Below are 20,823 nucleotides of genomic sequence, written 5' to 3'. Positions count from 1 at the left end.
TCTTGGAAAGATCTTTAATGCTCTTTTTGTGCTACATAAGCTGCATTAGGGAGCTTAGCAAACGAGAGAATCCCTGGCCGCAGTATCATGTAACAGATAGACATATTTATTTTGCCCTGGAAAATATTACCTGTACTGATGTTTCAGTGCATTTCCCTGTTGATAGCGGCTATGTGATACGGAAGAATACAAGAGTCGACGCTCCTTGACTCAGTTTCAGCAAAATGCCTTCTGGCTTGAAATCTGTCCTGTGGTTGTCCACAGGTCATTCCCCATAATGGGCCTCTGATATGTCCGAAAATCAGATGATGTGTCTGATTCTTGGTTGGGATGGGGCAAGAATAACAAGGGTGCTGCTCCGTGTGAATGTTCCCGTCCTTTCCATGGGCGTCAGAAACTGTGTCCTTCGTTTTTATTTCAGTCATGTTTCTCACACAACCTGCTTGATTATAGATGAGGTTGTGAGGTCCTGAGGGCACAAATTGCCATCTTGTGTGCTCGCCCTGACTGAGAAGGTCTTAAAGGAGTCTCAAAGGTGCTATTGTAATATGAATTAGGTTTACTTAATGAATAATAAGCACTTCCAGCATGAACATACTTCTTTTTCTTTCTTTGTAGGAAATAATTAAGCTGTTGCCCTTCCACAGAATTTTTTTGGATAGACTGGAAGAGAACGAAGCCATAGACCAGGACCTGCAGGCATATATCCTTCATCGGATACACAGCAGCTCAGAGATCCAGAACAACATCTCGCTTAATGGCAAAATGGACAACACTACATTTGGCAAGCTCAGTTCTCACCTCAAGACCTTGAGCCAAGGGTCCTACCTATACCTAAAACTCACTTTTGATCTCATAGAGAAAGGATACCTAGTACTAAAAAGCTCCAGCTACAAAGTAGTCCCGGTCTCTCTGTCAGAAGTTTACCTGTTGCAGTGCAATATGAAGTTCCCAACGCAGTCTTCCTTTGATCGGGTTATGCCTCTCTTGAATGTGGCAGTGGCATCTCTGCATCCATTAACAGATGAACATATTTTTCAGGCCATTAATGCAGGTAACATTGAGGGCACTTTGGAGTGGGATGACTTTCAGCAGAGGATGGAGAACCTTTCTATGTTTCTTATCAAACGTAGAGATATGACGCGAATGTTTGTTCATCCCTCTTTCCGAGAATGGCTTATTTGGAGAGAAGAAGGAGAAAAGACCAAGTTTCTCTGTGATCCTAGGTAAGTAAATTCTCTGAGAAATCAGAGTTTATAATCTGTTCATCTCAGAAGCATTTCATTCTGTTATCTTAATCATTTTATTTTATGATGTTGCACATGGAATGAGATTCATCTCACCTGACTTCAGTCTGCCTACATTGTCGATAGCTACATCTGTGCTGGTCACCTTAGACCTTTCTATTGGTCGTGGAAAGAAATAAACACTCCCTGGGCACACAGCCGACCCAACAAATTTAATAGTCTGCTTGAGAATGAGATGAGCTGTTCCTCAGAAGGTCCTAAGGTGACTAGCTCAGACGCAGACATCTGAGCTACAGTAGAGATGTCTACGTTCTTTCAGATTAATCCTGCCAGCTCAGTCTGGAGGGGGGAACTAGCCTCCGTTCCTCCAAAGGCATAGAGAGCCAATGTGACGTAGAGGATAAGGAGATGAAGGATAAGCAGTGAGAATGTCTTTTACAGTTGGCTTCTTTTTGAAATCGTGTTCCTCATATTCCTACTAAATGTCTTTTTGAAAGCAAAATAAGGAACAGAATCAGGCTACAGTGATTTGGGGCTTTAAATGCATGTGTAATCTCCATACTGATAGCAGCTGAGTTCCTGGCTTAGCTCACAGAGGGCAGAATTCAATCACGGTTAGATTTATATTCTCTAAACCAAATGATCACTATTAACAATGTTATCTTTGTTTCCACTGAAGAGTGGAAACAGACTCTTTGCAATTCTAGTAGTTTATCGCCATAAGCTTTGCTCCATTTTGCCTGCCCTTTTCTTAGAACATGATTATAAAAATCAGGGAGATGCTTGTATTTCAAGTCATAGCAGCACGTCTCCTAGACGCTACAGTTGGTCTGAAGGAAACATGACAGTATCTGCTGGAACTGAATAGCCGCTCAAGCTGACAGCCACTCGGCTGATTAAAGCAGCTATAGCTGTTAGCAGTGTCAGACTAATTTACCACTTTAAGTCTGGAGTTTTGTAGCAAACAGGCTGCAGTAGGAAAAAAAAAAAATCRTATAGCTCCTCCCAATGGGGACCTTGTGTGTTTTAGCAGATTTTGCGCAATATTCCTATCAAGTGAGCACTTGGTAGAGCATCTTACAGCAGCAGGTGTCTTTATATCAATCAATGTTAGTTACTTAATATCCTTCCTCAGAGTCATTAAGTGCTTGCCACCATGTAGTGCTTTTCCACCCAAAGTGTTTGCAATGTGTGTGTGTCACTTGTGCCTTAGGTGCTGAAAGCGTTCTCCCTGTCCGTTGCTCACACTCAGCCCGACTGTTTTTGTCTGCCCCCCCCCCCCTTTTTTTTGGCTGGCCTAGCTGTAATAGAGGTTGTCATCAGTTGGGCCATAGGAGACTGCAGCCAGCACGCTTGAGCATTGTCGCTATATCCAGTTTTATAAAAACAGCAGCACTTGCCATAATGAACCATAATGAGAGCAACTCGGAAAAGTCACTACCTTTTCATTTCACCATAAAAATAAAATTAGCCCATAGGATACTGACCTGGTGGGTAAGACACGTCCGTTGTGCATGCCATAGTGATTAATACAGCTGGATTATGTGAGTGTTTTGGTTTTCTGGCTCCAGAAATATTCCTCTTGATTCTCGTACAAATGGTTAAGAGCTTCCTGAGTTGTTCTTCTGAGATGCAGGTTTGGAAGAATACCCAAATTCAGAATGAAACTCTTAAGTGCTATATTTTAGGTGGTTTTGCACCAAATCCGTGCACACAGCTGTGTGGGATTTTAGCATGAAATCACAAATCAGCCCTTATTCACTCAGCAGGTCACTGACTGTCTGGTAGATCTGTGCTTAGGGTTCGGGTTTCATACTGCGTTTCAGGAACCCATCGCGCTGCCCTCAGGACTGATGCGCGTAGTTTGAGCTGTGCCTAGTCTCTAATATCGTTGCCTGTCTTGGAAAGTGTAGTTTAAGCGCGTGTGGCTGAAAGTGTAGAGTTGTCCTACAGAGGCAAGTGCCCAAGGTCCATGCTTGCTCGCGTACGGTTCCAGCCAGTTCCTTCGCTTTTCCACATCTCTGCACTAAACACGCCGGTAACGCTGAGACGGATGCAGGTCAGGAGGTTTTCAAGCATCAGTCTAGCCCTGGGTGTGCCGTTTCACGTGGTAAATTAACGGTAACTTTAAAGGCTAGGAGGAAGGCTCGTGCTCTTTGCAAGTATGAAATCCCTGCAGGGTCACCAGAGCTAACCCAACCCTGCTCCTTCAGATTATCCCTTGCCACTGGCAAAAAAGACGCAACAATACATATAATGGGCTTCTAGTGCCTTGAGTATAAATCCATATGTTTTGAAGGACTAATAAGTATCTCTAATGTATAATGCGCACTAATTGCATTACACACTGATGGCAGATAATAAAACAGGATGCATTTCAGTGATTAATGGAGAGGACCCGCAAGACAGAACCACTGTGCTACTCAAAGTCCTCCTGTCCAGCTCTCAGGGAAGAGCTGTTATTGAAGTGTTGAGCTCGAAGCATGGTAAGCCCTTAGCAGCAATTAAGACAAGTAAAGATTTTTCATCTTATTTCATTAAAAGCAGCACAGCTTGCCTCTGCCAGAGCTAATAGGAGCAACCTATGGAAATTTGCCTGCGTTTTGTTTGTTCACAGCAAGTTTGATTTCTTTCTACTCGCTTGGGAACTGCAAAGACGTTGCAACTGGATGGGCCAGCGTTTAATTTCATTGCAGGGTGTTGCAGAAACACACCGTTAAGGCTGAGCTTGTTGACCTTGCTACGTCCATACAGTAGAGAGTCAGGTTGCTGAGGCTGATTTTCTCATGAGAAGACCCTCAAAGCGAAATGCGGGTCAGCAACGCTGCTCTTCATTGACTTACCCTGGCGGAGAGAATGGGTGTGGGGATGGTAGGGTGCAAGTTGGGAGAGTGGGACTTGTGCCAGCACTGCTGCAGCTGGGGTTGTCATCTCCATTCCATTAATGTTACCAAGCTCCCATGTTCTCAGAAGTGCAGCAAAGAGGGGAGAGGCAAAATGCAACGGCCAAAAATTATCCTCAAATTAACACGTTTTTCTACACTTTCATGATAAACAGCAAATCTCCTGCCTCCAGGTTTTTGAGCTGGCCTAGTGCGTTGCTAACCCTCTTCATCCAGTACTCGATGTGGGTTTTCTATGCAAAGAAAAGGCTACTTGGCACTGAAGGGAAACCTCCCACAAGGGAGGCTCCCAGCACTGACCACTGGCTCCTAATCGGGCACCAAAAAAGCATTTGTCAGAGAGTTCATCCAGCATTGCAGTAATGACTTCCCTTGACTGTCACTGTAGTGCTATTATCGCAGTGTCTTATTTGACAAATAACGTAAACCATTTTAGGCAAAGACACAATCCTTTATGGCTTGCGCACAGAGAAAGTAGTTACTACTGCACGTTCATCCTTAGGCTTGCATTTTTTAACCTAAATTCTGCTAGAATGCGGCACCGTTTTCTGCACAGACTTGATCAGAAACTCTCTTGCAATTATTTTAAAGGCTTTTACAAAGCTAATAAAATGTTTTATCCCTGCAGTGCTGGTGAAGAAACTGTCTGAGAGACAGAAGTGAAGTGGTTTGCCCTGGCGAGGCAGTAGAAGAGTTAGTGTAGTGTAGTGTAGTTAAATATAGACCCCAGAAGTGAAATTACTTTGTCCAGAGTTAGGTATCAATATCTGAGTTACTTGTCTAGACTCGCTTTATAGTCAGAGGAGAGAAATAAGAGTGATTCATTTCATCATGAGATAGAAGGCTAAAACAGGTCAGATGGAGAGCACCTTGGAAGTGTCTCCTCCTGTTGACTTATAACGAGAGTTTAGGATGACTGGCTCATAAGGAGATGTCTCGACAGGTAAAGTTAGGTGAGATGATTTATGTCGAGCCTGCTGCTTCACCAGTGTACAGGTTTTTGAGATAGATTTGCAGATTTTCTTGAAGGAAGAAGATAATTCTGTATGCTCTTGCCTGCATTGGACTGTCTTAATTTGGGCTTTTGCCGCTCAGGGTGGCACTGGACTGCCCAACTTTGTGTGTGCTGGTGGCAGCATGTCCCCTGTCGTCACCTGGAGAAGGGTTGAAGCAGGCTTGTTGTCCACACCAGTCAGGGAACTTCTCAGCATCTGGGGAGCAGGGGACCTTGGTAACATGAAGCTCTTAGGTCTTCACTGTAGACAGTAGTTCTGTTTTTCCTATTATATTAAGAGAACGAGCAGAGAGGAATCATAGCCACCAGTGTGATGGAGGAGAACATCTCTTTCTAGAAAACTTTGGAAAACACCCTGCTGTTCCCAGTCCATTTTGAGCACCTGGAGATGCAGGTCTGTTCTCCTGGATACACAGGGCTGCGGCGTTATTCTGAAATGCTGCACGTCTGCGGTCGGCTTTCCAGAAATACTGAACATACAAAGCGAGCGCTGCAGGCGTTTGGTGTCTTTCAAAATCAGGTGGAGGTCGGAAGCTGGTGACGATGCTCCAAAACCCAACCTTTGCCGTGCTGCATAAATATTCTGCAGTAAATTCTCCCTTCGGTGCACTGAGAATTTATCAGGCAGCTCCCACTCATTAACTTTATTAGATGCCTCACTAATAATCTGGGATAGCAGTATAAAAACTAGGGAGAAGCACTGGTGTCTCCGTAGTTGGGGTTGAGGGCAGTATCTCATATATTCCCTCTGCTCCACGTGCATGGCCCGCATCTGTTCCCATCTCTGAACCGAGAAATAAAGGCACTTTTGTGCGGATTAGTGTGCAGCAGCAACCTAAACACAAGTATGCATCTGTAATAAAACAGCCGTGTTGCCATGGTTTCTAGAGGAGCTACCTTTTAATATAATACACTACCTTTTAATATAATACACTGTAGGTATTTTGCATTCTTCTTTTTCTCTAGGTAGGCAGGCTGCAAATGGAGACTTTTCCTACACAAAATTAATGTTTTTCTGCATTGCCCAGCAAAATAATACAGTGTATGCATTAGAAAAAATATAAAGGGCTTTTTTGCATTTTGATAGCAAGCTTCGTCTGATTGACAAATAACAAGCCCCAGTCAAATGATAATTACTTTAGAAAGTTTTGAGGAAAAGAAGTCAGTCAAAATTCAATGATACAACAAACGCCTTAAAATGGTGTGTGTGGGGGGGAGATGTCTTATGTTACACATCAGCTTTTAAATATTGTCTGCAGTTAGCTCATAAATGCCTAGCTCACTTTGTCATTAGAGTGCATGGTTTAGTTGACTCCTCTTCCTCTGTTTCCGTATTGTAAAAACCTGAAAACCTCTTAAAATATGCTCTGGTTTACGGTTAGCTGAAATGATCAAGCGTTCGCCAAAAGTCAGGCTATACCTTAAGTGTGTTTTCTGCATTTGTGTGTGATGGATTTCACCCAGTGGAGCAAAGGTGCTATTTGACTTCGAGGGGAGGAAGAGTAATGGCTTTAGTACAGAATGATTTGAAATCCCTTATATACGTATGCAGAAAACTCAAAATAATGCAGTGCCCGCTAGCGCTTTTTAGGCCCTGAGGTGAAATAATGACGTTTTTGCAGGTGTTTGGTGTTCAGGACCAACCTTGGCTCTCAAGGGGGGCTGCAGGGTGCTGAGCACTGCTGCTCTCATTATGATTTTGCATTGTTTTGCTGGGGGAATTACTGTCTTAATGTGTTTTTCGTGGCTCCGGCATGGCAATGTTTCACTGCAGCCGGTGCTAGCTGCATGAGGCAGCTCCAGGTGTCCCCAGGCATGGGTGCGTGCCAAGCGCTCCGTCTAGCAGGGCATCCGCGGGGGACGTGTCGCAATTTGTTGTTTTGCTGTGCCCAGCTGCGCGCTGGATGCCCCCCGTCACCTGAAGACAAGAGGGCAAATTTTTCCCTTCCCAGCCTGCTGTCCAGTCGTCTGTACTTGCGCGAGGCCTGTGTTGAACGAGCGTAATTAATTGCCAAATCGTCAGGGATTTGGTGGTTTCCGATCGTTTCCACAGCTTTCGACTTGACAGGGCTGCGGAGGGCGGTAGAATCAATGCTCTACCTGCACTTTGGAGCAGAGCTTCTACTAGACCCATAGCGTAACGGAGATGAGAAAATATTTCTTGCTGCTTTAATTTACTCATTGAGAGGAACATGGTTAAATTCCATATGCTTGGACCGCAGAGAGGCATCCATCATGACGTCCTTCAGCTAACTGACGGGCGAACGCAGCCCATTCGCGAAGCAGTAGTGCTTTGATGGACTGCTGATGCTGAGAACCCAACTTTTAGGCTTCCTCAAAGACTTGCAGAAGAAAGTTTTCTGATTCCCCTGCTTATAACCTAACACATTGCAAAGTATTCAAAGAATGTGTCGTAGCGCAAGAAAATGAATATAGGAAACCTTCTTTTATGCAAGTATCCCATTCACCAGCGTTTCTAGGCTAACTCTAATCTCATGCAGAAATTAGAGAACTAAAAAATAAATGATTAAAGCCATTCCAAACAAGTTGGGCAGCTGTAACAGGGACTTCTGTGACCATCAGAAGCCAATGCTTGCAAAATAGGGGCTTCAGGACAGGGAAGGCTCTGGTGGTCAATGTGGAAGAGGGTTGAACTCGCCCATGTGGCAGCTCTATGTTTCATGAAATGCTGAAGTGGCCTCATTGGAGGTTTCTCCTCTAAAATTGGGGCAGGACTACAGCTGCAGTGTCAGTCGGTTGAGAAGATGAGAAATGGGAGACAGATGATAAATCATGATGGATGAGATGAGCTGGAGAGCAGATGTGATTGCTGCCACCACGCAGGCCATCAGCAGAGCAGCTCGCTACGCACGCAGCCTCAGCATTCGCGTGCGGAGGGGGGGTTGAGCGTTTCGTGTCTTGAGTTACTGCCCTCAAAGAATTTTTTCTAGGCTATAAACTTCTGTGTGCTGTGCCATTTTCACATCTAAATGCAAGAAAACGTTCGCTGAATAATCCATTCTGTGGCACGGAGCCCCTGCAAAAAGAGAAGCAAAAATCATTGGAGGCAATATCAACGCTGACTGCAGAAAAAACACTGCTTATTTTGTCCTTGTTGTTTCCGTCCTCAGATCTTAAGACTCACTGAACGAAACCGTCTTCCAAGAGTTTGCTAGAGATTGGCCCTGATTTTGTTCCATCTTGCATCTTACATGTTCATTTACTCCTAGTCAAACTGGGAGTAAAGCACTGCCACATCAGACTCTCCATTCTTTTGTAATTCTGTATATTTTATATTTTATCAGGCTAAATGGGAACAGGCAGCGTACCAGTCTGTATCATCTGAGATGTTCTCCATATGTTGGCTCTACAGTCACTGGAGAGCTTACTGTGAAGGAGACGGTGTTACTCGTTTCGCCCATCTAACACATTTATTAAATAAGCCAGCAGGTTTTTCACACTGCTTTTGGACAATGCTTATTTACCCTGAATATCAAGTAATCTGTTCCTGGCAACCAGCAGATTTTCTGAACGCCTTATGAACTGAACCGAGATGTGGGAATTTCATCTGTCCTCTCTGGATTTGATTTCTCAAATCTCATTAAGTCAGGGTCTATGAGTGTTCAAAAATGCTATTTTCTCTCCTTTACCCTTCCTTTTTGATCTGTATTTTAAAATAATCGTAAATATCTTTTGTTGCCCAAAGTCCAGAGGGTGCCATTAGAGTTGTCTGTTTTGCGGCTTCTCTCGGCGGTTTCTGGCGCCTGCCGTCATTTCGTGCAATTTAGTGCAGAGCTGCTCCAGGATCAGATCCCGACAAGGTTTCAGCTCCGTTATCCTGCGTAAACTAAAGATGGGCTGTTTCTCTGTGACAGCCAAATATGTAACGTAATCTGAGGCACATACTCCCTGTTCTTGATAAAATACCGATGCAAGCGTGGTTGGTACCTATGGAATTTTTAACAGATAACCTTGCGACATAAGAAGAGGACGGCAGGTTTGTTAGCAGATTTTGAGCATAATTTCAGTTTCAGCTGGACTGCGTCAATGGGGTGATTGCTGATTACATCTGTCAGTGTCTCAAATAAACTGGCGACTTTCAACCTGAATCGTAATGTCATGCATGTTGTTAAAAAGCATGTCAGAGGGGTTAGGAGCTTGCCAGTTCCTTCAAAGTTAGCAATCATTAAGCACAAGATGATCTAAAATATCTCTCGATGCTGAAGATCTCGTTAGCTACCGTTTGCTCCTATCGTGTCTCCTTCCCACGCACGCTTGATAAACCTACCCTTGCTGGATGATGCAGAGGATGTGGTGCAAGGCAGCACTGGCTACATTTAGAGTCCGTGTTTCTTGATCACTTCCCTCTCCATGTGAAAAACATTGCAGTTGTGCAGCTGGTATTGGTTTCACYGTTGTTTAGTCGCACCCTAGCAATGAAGAAACAGCCAAAGCGCCTATTGATTTTTATGAGATGTTAGAAAGCTTTGAGTCCATCATCACCAAGATGTCGCTTACTTAGATTAAATTTTTTGTTAAGGGTAGACCAGATGCAGCTGAGTGATTCTGTTTCTGCTACTTCAGGCGGTTTGTGCAACTCTTGGACTCTCCTTCATGCGAATCACAGCTTCTCTGCTTTTACTGCTTGCTCTATACGTGAAGCCATGGAGAATGGTCAAGAAGCAGTAAGAGTTAGGCTGAAGTCTGGATGCAGATTTTTTATGCAGTTCTTTGTCTCCTGTAAACCAGCGCTAGTCTGTCCAGCAGTTCTGCTTGGCAGCGCTGGCACCTTGGTTAAAGTATTAAATCATAGTTGGATGTCCTTCTAAGAGACCTGCTTCAGGGAAACCATGGCTGTTTGGACTTGGTGTGCATCTGATGGGTTGAATCTTATTGTGTGATGAAACAGCTAGATCAGATAATCATGTATAGCCCTGCTTAGCCTGGAAATCTCATGTTTATTACCCAGAACGATGGATTTCTGTTTATGATTGAAGTCATTAGGTGTTACCGCGGTATACTGAAAGGCCAGTAGTGGTTAATGTATGAGTGGGTCGCATGGATAAGATGATTGTTGAGTGAAGAAGCCAGCCAAACCCCCCCCGAACCATCATGATACAGGTTTCTTGCCCCACTAATTGGCAAGAGTGTCTGGAGTTTCCTGAAACAGCTAGATTTGGTAGCGCTCCTCTTCTGCGTCCTCAGTTCCTCCTCAGCGGGGTGTGTTTTTTGATTAGATATACCACAGCTTGTCTCTTCCCAAAGAACTGTGGCCCAAGGGCTGGAAAGGTTTGTCTTGGCTGTGATCTTTGCTGTCCTGTTAGCCTAGCAAATACAGACCCGTGTTTAATTCTGTAGGCAGTAATATTGCACCCTTAAGAGCGTTCCCTATTTTATTTGTTGTGCAGCGTTAATTCCTCCGAAGGTAATTCATGATCCTAACGTCAGCGGGGAATTTTATTACAAAAACCAATCAATTTCAGTGATCGATGATTCCCAAAAGGAGCACGTTGTGAGACAGGCGCTTGGGCTTTTTTACAATGTGCTGCACTGGACGTCCTTTTAAAAAAAAAAGGAGACAGTTGTGTTAGTTAGCACAGAAATGATTCCCTCTGCCGAAGGTATAAAACTGCACTCTGCAGAGCTGAATAAAATATGAGCATAAGTCATATGAATCTGGAAGACCAGATTCACTGGGCACGGTGTCAGATGTCTGGATGGTGGACTGGTTTCATGAGATTAGCTGGAAGAAAGGAGATGTGGATGTAAATCAGGGAATTTGGACTTCGGTAGGTTCAGAAGTAACTGGGCTTGATTCTTTCTGCTATTTTTGCCTGTCTTTTTAGTCCAGCAGCATAATGCCTTAAACCTAGCGTCATTTACACCCTTTTAAATCTCTTTCACTTCACTTGAGTGACAGGAGAATATAGATGCAGCCCAGACCTGGGAGCTTTTAATATTTGCTTTTTGCATTTTCCCACGCTCCGTCACGGGTTTGGGGGCACGTGGTAGGGTGCGCGTTGTCCCTCTCCGTGGGCGGCCTTATTATAGCAGCGGTACGTGTGCATCAGTTCAGGCTGGGCAGGCGTTTGCAGGGTCAGGGTTGTCGTCTTTACGTATGCATATATGTATACAACACACACGCACACACGCGCACACCCCGCTTGCTGTTACGGGGGAGCCGGTGATTTAGGGCCGGCCGGYGCTGGCGCGAGAGCAGCCAACGGCCCCCATAACCGAGCCGGCGGCGCTATTAATTTTTCGCGAAAAGAAACTTTGCATTAAAAATAGAAAAATCGCTGCTGATGAACTCCACCGCGGCGCAATTTCAAAGCAAATCATTTCGCCGATCTCCTTGATGTAGAAATCATTACTGCCGTTCTCCGCTGTGTTTAAAAAAAAACCACCCTGCGCTTTCGCGTCTGCTTCAGCATGCAATTAATGCTGACAGAACAAGCGACTGCAAGTATTTATCAACAAGCCCAAAGCCAAGGTCTGGGAAACGCTGCAGAGGTGATGTATTACTCATGAGTACTGCACTTCGTTCTGCCAGAGTTCGTACACACCTTATTCATAAGAGCCAAAGTCGTGCATGTAGTTACATTTCGGTAAATACCCTCCCGGCTGGGGATGAAAAGCAATTTAGGAGCGAACCGTGCAACCCGGGCTCGTGCATCCGAYGGGAGCTGTGCATCATCTTTCTCGGCAAAGAAAAGGCACTTGGAAGTTCTGCATCTTCAGTTCATGCTTACTGTTAATATGGTTAGGGTCATATTCAGAGCTTTCCCAAACATTTCCTATGAGTTTTCGGGCAGCCCCGTGCAGCAAGCAAACAAGCGATATTATTTCCTCTTTGGTGATAAGAACAGTAGAGGCAGAGAGGGTGTATTTGTGGGGTCCGTTTGTGAAATCGGTATCAGATCCCGGAGCAGAAAGCGCCGTGTAACGATTTCCAGCCCACCGCCTGCCTCTCCCCGGGAAGGAAAGGAGCTGCTGTCTCCCGGTGGACTTGCACCACCAACCTCCCGGTTGAGGTGACCGCATTGGCTGTTGGCCAAAGCCCCAGCAGAGCAATGCGAAGCTGATGAGCTACTAAGAGGTATTGAGCGTATTAGAGTGATTATAGGTTCTCCTAATGGGGATGGATAAAATCTAGCAATTGCTGCACTCCTCGGCTTGCGGCTGTGTCTGACAAAACTCAAGCTGTGTCTCGCGGACACTTGTTTCCTTCGAATCTCCTTTCTTCTTTCCCTGGATATTCCTGGGGGTTAACGAGTGGAATGAGCAAATGCACTGGAGACATGGTCTCCTTCAAAAGGAGGAGTCTACTCAAATTCCAAAGAGGGGGAGCAAAGCGGGGGAGAGAGGACAGAAGGAAGGAAAGGCAGCCTACCGGATTTTAAGCATCTCGGCTTCGAAGGGCTGCGTGTCCAGCTGGAGGAGCTCCCCTTTCGCCGGGGCCGAGCCGGGGAGCTCAGAGCTGTAGGATCCCACTGGAGGTCCCAGGGCAATAGGATCCCACCGGAGCACGAAGAGGAGCAAGACGGGCAAAGTCAACAAAAGAAGAGTTTTCCTCTGGCATCTCTCCCAGCTCAGGTCACCATAAGTGGTAAGCGGTAGTGTCGCTCCGTAAAACCGTTGCAGACAGCGATCACTTGGGTTGATGGAGCTGCTTTGCACTTTCTTGCCACTCTCAAAATGCAAGTGAATTATTCACCGGTGAAAGTGGTAGATGCCACATGGAGCTCCTTCACCCATCGAGACCTGGGGATCAGGTCCTGCCATGTAAGAGAAAGGCGCTTTGTTTTGCGTCCTGCCCTCCTGACGGGCACGTGTCCCTGTCCTACGAGTCCCACGTGGTCCAGCAAGGCGTCCTCGGGCTCCGCTGAGCCGAGTCTGCATGTTAGTGGTCCAGCCAGAGGTTCGCTGGCAGGGCTGGGGGGAGACCTTGCCAAACACCTGGCTGCAGCGTACAAATCTTTCATTTTTATTCCGTCCTTTGGCCAAGAAGGAGCATGGCTTTCCGTCGGGAAAGGGGCGGTCGCTCCCTTTGGATTTGGATGTGCTTGTAAACCCCCATCATCGTGCAAACTTGCATCTTCTGTAAAACTCATCTTTTGGCCATGCAGAATGCTTTTCTGCTTTACCAAATAGTGATGAGCTAAAAGCATTCCCTGTCCTTAAAAGGCCCGTTAAAGCCACAGCTCGTATCGTCTTTGATTTCAGTCGGCTTAGGGATTTTTGTTTCCATTTACACGTAGTCACATTTTTGTTCCATTCCGGAAGTGAAATGGGTTTGGGGAGTCCCCGAAGGCTCACAAAATAATACAGCCGTCCCTTTTTCTCTGCCCTCAGTGTCAGGGCAAGCCGCTGCTTCCCTTGCAGCGCGTGCACTTGGCCGCGGTGCAATTATTTAGTTTTCRTTTTTTTGATCTGATGCCCTCAGCAGGGGTTGAAAAAGCCCGAGCCGGTATTAGCGGGTTGCAGGCAGCCACCAGGTCTGCGCTACCGATGCTCCGCGTCTCCGGTTTGTCTCCTCTCGATTTGTTCCCCTTTGCAAATCCAGGATGTCTCAGTGTCAGCAAAGAGCAGGTTTTTTGTTGGTGAAAGCAAGAAAATGGTAGCTCCCGGCCCGCTGAGGTCTGAGCAGGGGAGGCGAGCGGTCATTCCCGCGCGGAGGGCAGCCGCTCGCCCCTCGAACCCGCGTGGGGCTTACGTTATTTTACATTCTTGCACCGCATGGGTTTTGTGTTAAACGGGGCTCTGCACGTAGCTCAGGTAATTTGTCTTTGGTCGTCAGGCTGGTAGGTCATTTGCCAGAAGCATCTTTCTTACCGGAAAAGCTGGAAAAAAAGTGTTTCAGAAAGATTTTACAGAGAAATAAAGTTGCTTCACTCTGCAGGGGACGTCAGAGGGTGGAGGACGTAGCTGTTATTTAAGGCCATCTTTTAAAATGGGGATATTTTAAATATGTCATTTTCTAACGACCTAGGAATGGATGGCACAATTTCCAAGGACGGTTTTGCTCTGCAAAATGATTATGAAAATAGCGCTTGGGGGGTTGTGAGATTGTACCTCTTGTGTTTCCTTATGTCTGCTTATAGAAAATATATGATTTTTATTTTTGCTGTCTTCCAACGGTGTTTTTTTTCTCTTTTTTGAGCTATATATGATCACCCAATTTATCAATGAGAATTAGTTCAGCTCTGTTCCCCAAAGCTGGGTTCAGTTTGAAGGGTTAGCAGGGCCAAACGCTGTTGCCAAAAATCTCCTTTGCTAGTAAAACRAGCAAATGCTAACGTCCTCTTTTCTTCTGCTTTCAGGAGTGGCCACACGTTACTTGCCTTCTGGTTTTCCCGTCAGGAAGGAAAACTAAATCGACAGCAGACTATTGAACTGGGACACCACATTCTCAAAGCACATATTTTTAAGGTAACGAGAATCAGATGAAGGCTCGTGCCAACCTCATCTCCGTTGCACAGAGTCTGCCAGCGCTGGCAGTCTGCAGTCTCTTCTTGTTTTAGGGCTGCTGTAAGAAGAGTGAATGCTTCAGGCTACTGCAACGTGTAGGAATTAGCTTTAAAAAACTGGCAGTGATATACATGAAATCCTGGAAACTAAAACATCCTTCAGACCGTAAATTCRACAGATAGCCTCCCCGCCTAAAATTATTCGTCTGCCCCCCGCGAGRGGTTTCTTTCCGTGTAAGATGAGTTCCTGTAGCAACATCTAGAAAAAAAAAAAATCCTATAAAATGAGTAGTTTTAAAGAATCAAACCCAAAGGTTTGGTTGTAAAGGGAAAATGCATTGCAATCTGTTGGTTTATCCATTTTACTCCTCGTGCAACAATTTAACACCTGGGTAATTAAATGGCAAGCTTGGACAYGAGCATCAGTATGACCCGTAAATTAAGTATCAGCATTATGGCTGTTGGCCCACAGACACTTAATCAGAATATGGATTTGTTAGGTTGCAGGGAARAAAGGATTTCTCAAAACTACGATGATCTAAGAGTACTTAACAATGGTAAAAATCAGGCTGTGTTTTTATCTTGCCTAACTATGGCTTTTTATACTTTAATACTTTAGAATTCCGATTAGTATTTTTAGAGCAAACAGATCATTTATGGCTTTTTCAGTTCTATTTATTTATCGAGTTTTCTTTATTGAATTAATGTTCAAGGGTAGTGGCAAGGCTTCCTCATCTGGAAAAATGRTGGTTGGAGCTAAAGAGAAGAACCCCAGATCAGCGTGTTATCTGATCAGCATATAATTTTCAAATCTTGAGTTATGTTCCCAAGGCCAAATTCAGCAATGAGTTTAGTATTCAGCTCCCCTTTACATCTAAAGCCGGTTCCAAATCTTCCTCATTTCAYGCTCCTATGTTACAAACAAATAGCAGGGTTTCAAGCTCTAAACAGATGACAGTTTTCATTAAGTGGACAAGTTGCCTGTAGATTCCACATTTAATTGAGCAATATTTACAATAGTAGAAAATGTCTRTTAACATATGAAAAAATGTCAGTACAGTCTTCTGTTTCTAATCACTTGGCAAAATCCTTGGTTTTGCAGCACTGCAGTAAGAATAGTTTGTCTCAGTGACAGATAAGCAGAAGAGAAGGTTATTTAGAAATACTTACAAAGTTTTGAAAAGGATTGGGATAAGATGGATTAGAAACACTGTAAGATTTAGTCTTTTGGTTTTCCTTGAATAGATTTATTTTCTTTCCTTTTTTTAACGCTTGTTCACTGAAGATTTGTGCGTGTTTACTGAATGAAACAAGAGCTGCGTTGGTTTTTGAAGGAGACATTGCAATGGAATATTGCAGACCACATTTAAGTTCTTGAACGTTCTTTAAAGAAAATAATTCAGATTGTATGTATGCGTATTCCCTTTCCTGTTTTACCGACCCTGTTTSTTTTTCAACAAGCATTTTCTTCCTCTGAGCTTTTCATTCTGTTTGATTTTAATGAAGTCAGTACAAGTATGGCATGAGTTTTCTACCAAGTAAAGAGCATGTCAGGTCATAAATTCCCCGTGTTTTTCCTGAAATGTCATATTATAGCAGTAGCTTTATGCAGACACAAAGGTCCTAATTTTGAAGGKTTTTACTGAGGCTTGACATCATTGTAATTCTGTTATATTTACCCATTATACAGCTAAGAGAGCATTGGAACAGGGTTAAAACATTTTGTCCAGCCAGGCAATACTAGGAGTTAGGTATGGAGACAATATTTTGATTGAGCAGCAAGGAAAAACTTATTTTTCCTTCCCCTGATTCCTGTCAGTTCAAATCCACAGACTGTTTGTATGGATAATGATGGGACCCTTGGAATTTCAAGGTGTAACAAATCAGTGGAGCTCAGTCCCAGCAAGGTGGTTTCACAGATAGGTGTAAGGAAGCTTTCACACTCCCCTTCTTGCCTTATGGCTGAGAGCTGCTGATTTTCTTTTCTAAACACAAACATCCTCCAACAGTTTGGAGGAAAAAAAAAAAGTACAAATGTTTTAGTCTTTTAAAGCAATTACCAGTCTTAACAGGAACATATGGAAACCCAGCTTGGAAACCCTGGCATGGAATGAAAGGGCAAGAAGAGAAATGTGCAGTAATGATACAAGGAGACCTAAACTTCAAGCTAACGTATGTTTTAAAAATCAACCAAAGAGAAGTCTTTAATTTCATCTTAAATTAGTTAGTTAAAAGGTCAGTGATCCAGAAATGAATGCCCTTTGTCCCTAGCTTGAGGATGTAATGGCAATTACAGGCAGGAAAAACTCATCGTGACATCTCTGCTAGGTCAAGGTGTCGGATATTCCCTGTAAAACAGCACTGCAAAGATCTCGTACTGAACTTAGCTGGTATCAAATCCCTGACCCTGTCATAGATCACAGGCAGCATTTGGTTTCATTCTTGTTCCTAGGGTTTTTTTTATATGTGTTACAGAAATTGTTATATCACACTATGGCCAAGACGAAGGTGTAGGGATGTACAAGGAGGACCAGAGACCAAAATAGCAGAGGAAGCAGCAAGTTAGGGATGAAGGATGCTGACAGCCACATACAAGGATGCAGGACTGAAAAAGCAYGGACTATTTGAGAATCAGGATCGTGGGGGTTTGGCAAAGTGGTTTGAATGAAACTTGTCTAGTCAGCCCATGCTCGTCCTTTGGTCCCRTGGCTGATGGTCTCAGTGACATGAAAACCACTCTTCTCATTCCAGCAGTTCGATGCTGTGTCAAGTTGGGGGTTATTTTTGCTTAGGGGGATTCAACCAGCTTTACAGTTCTGGGCAGAGAAGGGAAACAGAAAAGGAAGAAGATATTATCTGTAAAATGAGAAAAATTTCTTTTGGCAGCTGAATGCTAATTGTGTGGGATGTATTTATTCCATAAAGGAAAAATGTCTTTTATGCRTCTCACTAATACCTGCATGTATATGTTCTATGACACTGGTTGAGRTATTATAGCATATGTAATTATCTTCAGATGGCTATTCTGAAAAGCATATGYGCTTCCTCTGAAACCTCATATTGACCTCTAATGTCATGTACCGCGTCATTTCAAAAGCAGACCTTGACRGCAACTAAAATTCCCGAGCTCTTTTTCTGCCTCTAACGGATGCAGGTATTTTTCTCTATATAAGAATTCCCTGAACGTCAAAGAAAACAAGTTCCTGAAGCTGTTGATTATTCATCAGAGCTTGTCTAGTCTGCTGCTTGCTTTTTTTTTTTTTTTTTTTTTTTAAGATACGGCTGTCTAAGTGACAAATCTCCTGATGATTGGTACGGTGCTTTAGAACATTCTTAACGCGTATATATTAGAGGTAGGTAATCGAGTCCAGCAGCGGGCTCAGATGATGACTTCTGCACTGTAGGCACCTTTATTTAGATGAAACAAATACCACRTTTTAGTGCTGACTTTCTTCCCCTAGCCCTACGTCTCCTGGGTCCGTCTGTCATTGTAAAGGGATACAAAAGCCTTGCCAAACCGAACTGGCCTCCCGCTGCTTTGCGCCGATATAAACGACCACGCAGCACGCAAGGAAGTCGAAATCGGGGCTAACGTCTCCAAACAGAAAATTAGAGATGCTGCACGGTTGCCGTGGAAACAGCAGCAGGCCTAATGGTAAATCGATAGCAGAAGAGCAACACGCAGGGCGGATCCATACCGCCCGGCACAGCACCCAGCCGAGCTGCTTTGCGCTTGCTGTGCCACCGCGCTGCAGTCGCGGACCTGTCCCTCCCATCGGAGATCAAGCCGTCTGCCAACATCTGGTCGTTGCAAAGCGGTTATTGCTCCTTGGGTAGGGGGGAAGCTCGCTCCACCCTCCTGTGGTCCATCAGGCAGCGTTGCCGGGAAAGGTGTCGGTGCATCTCGCCTGTTAAGCATAGCTTAGTCACGTACGTCGATTGGAAAAGCTGGACGCAGTCCCGTCTTAGATATGGAAATACTGCTCGAGGCTTTGGGAAGCCTTCCTTAATTTATCTTGTGTCAGGTATCRCCGTCTGGTTTAACCGTGTGAATAATAAGGAAACTTTGTGAATCAGTTCCGCCAAAATACTACGTACTTTACTTAAAAAAAGAAAAGAAAGAAGCGTGATGTGCTCCTCAGCAGAACAGGGTGTTGGCAGGGAGCTGAATGGATATTCGGCTTTGCTTGCAGTTCTACCCTGCCTTTCCTGGATTTTGGAGATGGGAACAGTAAGTTGGGGAGTTACCTCCCACAAGCTTTGCTGCAAAGGTCTGATGTGATAAATGGTCTTGTTATCTTGTGGGTAAACCTTAGTGTCTTGAAACTCTTTGTACCCGTAAGAAAGAGATGGGGCTGAGCTTGGCATGCTCCGTTGCGGGGAGAGGAACCAGCAGTAAACGTGCTCCTTTCGCATTATAGCTACGCTCGTGCTGCCTGGATGATAGGGTGGTTCTTCAGCAGCTGTGAATCACTGTGACAGTTAATACCCAGGAGGATCTGTCCAATGTAATTTAGTGTATTTTTAAGCAAGCCTCACAAACTGCCAGTATTTTGGCGATAAAAGTTGAATTCGAGTGAGTGTGGGTACTTTTTATGATTCAGTTAATCCTGGGCTACTTGGCTGGATTTCTGTTGCTGGTAAAAGTATAATTTGTGAAGTACTCTTAATGCTCTCACCCAGTGGCAAAGTGAATCTACAGGGGATTAGACCTAAGTCATCTTTCCTTTTCTTTTTTAGGGSCTGAGTAAAAAAGTTGGGGTGTCTTCCTCCATCCTGCAAGGGCTTTGGATCTCCTACAGTACCGAAGGTCTTTCGATGGCTTTGGCRTCACTGAGAAATCTCTACACCCCAAACATAAAGGTACTGACGGGAGAGGAGAGCAGAGGTGGCTCAGAGCTTCAATGAGAAGCTTCCACTGATATGCAATAACCCAAGTGCAGGATAATGTCTATAACTGGAGGTCAGCAGGATACAGGGCAGGCAGAGGCCTTGCGTTCACTCAGGGTTTTGTTACAAATGTGTGCCGATCCCTTAACTCTTCTGCTCTCACCGGCGATCTCCTTTTAATTGCTGCTAATGAAGAGTGCCATTTCGACTCCTGTGCAACGTGGCTTATTTGTATTTCTCTTCCCCAGAGATGTGGGATGCAACAGCTGGTGTTGAAATCTGACAAGTCCCCTAAAGGACTCTGGCATAGACAGGCGCTAACTCAGAGGTGATGCCAAACATAGCGGCCCGTGCTGGTTCAGCCGCTTCGTACACATTTGCCTTCGTACCTATGAATGCGTTAGCTGAAGTGCATTCGTTTCTGCAGCAGACAGGATTTCAGACAGTGGTGCAGATTGCAAACTGTTCCTCACCTGAGCTGGTATTTCCCCCCCCCGTCCTTCCCCTATGGGCGAGACAAGCCTGGTGGCCACCTCCGTGTCCCTTTGCACTCTCTTCATCTTCAGGTATTGTCTTTCCCACTCTGCTACCAAATGCATATGGAGCTGAGCCAGCCAGGAAAGCTAACGGGATAACCAAAGGTAGCTCTAAAAGAGGATCCTACAGGAAGGACAGTCAAATAAAGTCACTCTCTCCACCTGTGTATTTTAATTTCCCATCCTCATGTGAGACTCTCAATGTCCCCAGCTGTTGCAGCATGGCTGTAGTGACTTTGATGTGATATGAAGCACATTACCTTATTTAAAGCACTTACCAGCCATTCAGGTAAAAGATGAAACTGTTCGCTCTCCCTAAAATGAGACCATATATTTGGCAAGTGATTTTACTGAGCATTTTATGTCCTTTGATATTTATTTTGAAATGTGCCAGGGGTCTTGGTTTAAATTCTTTGGTTGTCCTGACAATAAGCTAATGTCTCTCCAATAAAACTCCACTAACAGGAGCTTTTTTCCCCTCTGTAGGTCAGTCGGTTGCTGATTTTAGGAGGTGCAAATGTAAATTATCGGACCGAAGTTTTGAACAACGCCCCGATTTTGTGCGTCCAATCTCACCTGGGTTACACGGAGATGGTGGCTTTGCTCTTGGAGTTTGGGGCCAATGTAGATGCTTCTTCTGAAAGTGGCCTGACCCCGCTTGGGTACGCTGCTGCTGCTGGATTCCTCAGCATTGTCGTGCTGCTGTGCAAGAAAAGGGCCAAGGTACCGTGACCACGTTCCTCTAACAACTGGCTTAAACTA

The 20,823-nt window shown here is 44.6% G+C and overlaps 1 protein-coding gene across 1 annotated transcript in view; it reads left to right on the top strand.

Moving 5' to 3' along the window:
• The window catches only part of TANC2 (tetratricopeptide repeat, ankyrin repeat and coiled-coil containing 2), a 204,442-nt gene that overhangs the window by 158,079 nt on the left and 25,540 nt on the right, over positions 1–20,823 (top strand). Inside the window, exons 13-16 of the mRNA XM_026059243.1 lie at positions 619–1,226; positions 14,489–14,597; positions 19,376–19,498; positions 20,548–20,784. Of these exons, the coding sequence (XP_025915028.1) occupies positions 619–1,226; positions 14,489–14,597; positions 19,376–19,498; positions 20,548–20,784 (1,077 nt within the window). The remainder of the gene's footprint in view (positions 1–618; positions 1,227–14,488; positions 14,598–19,375; positions 19,499–20,547; positions 20,785–20,823) is intronic.

This window comes from Apteryx rowi, unplaced genomic scaffold (genome assembly GCF_003343035.1).
Source record: "Apteryx rowi isolate R43461 unplaced genomic scaffold, aptRow1 scaffold_154, whole genome shotgun sequence".
NCBI lineage: Eukaryota > Metazoa > Chordata > Aves > Apterygiformes > Apterygidae > Apteryx > Apteryx rowi.
This window is presented reverse-complemented; position numbering and strand designations above follow the sequence as displayed.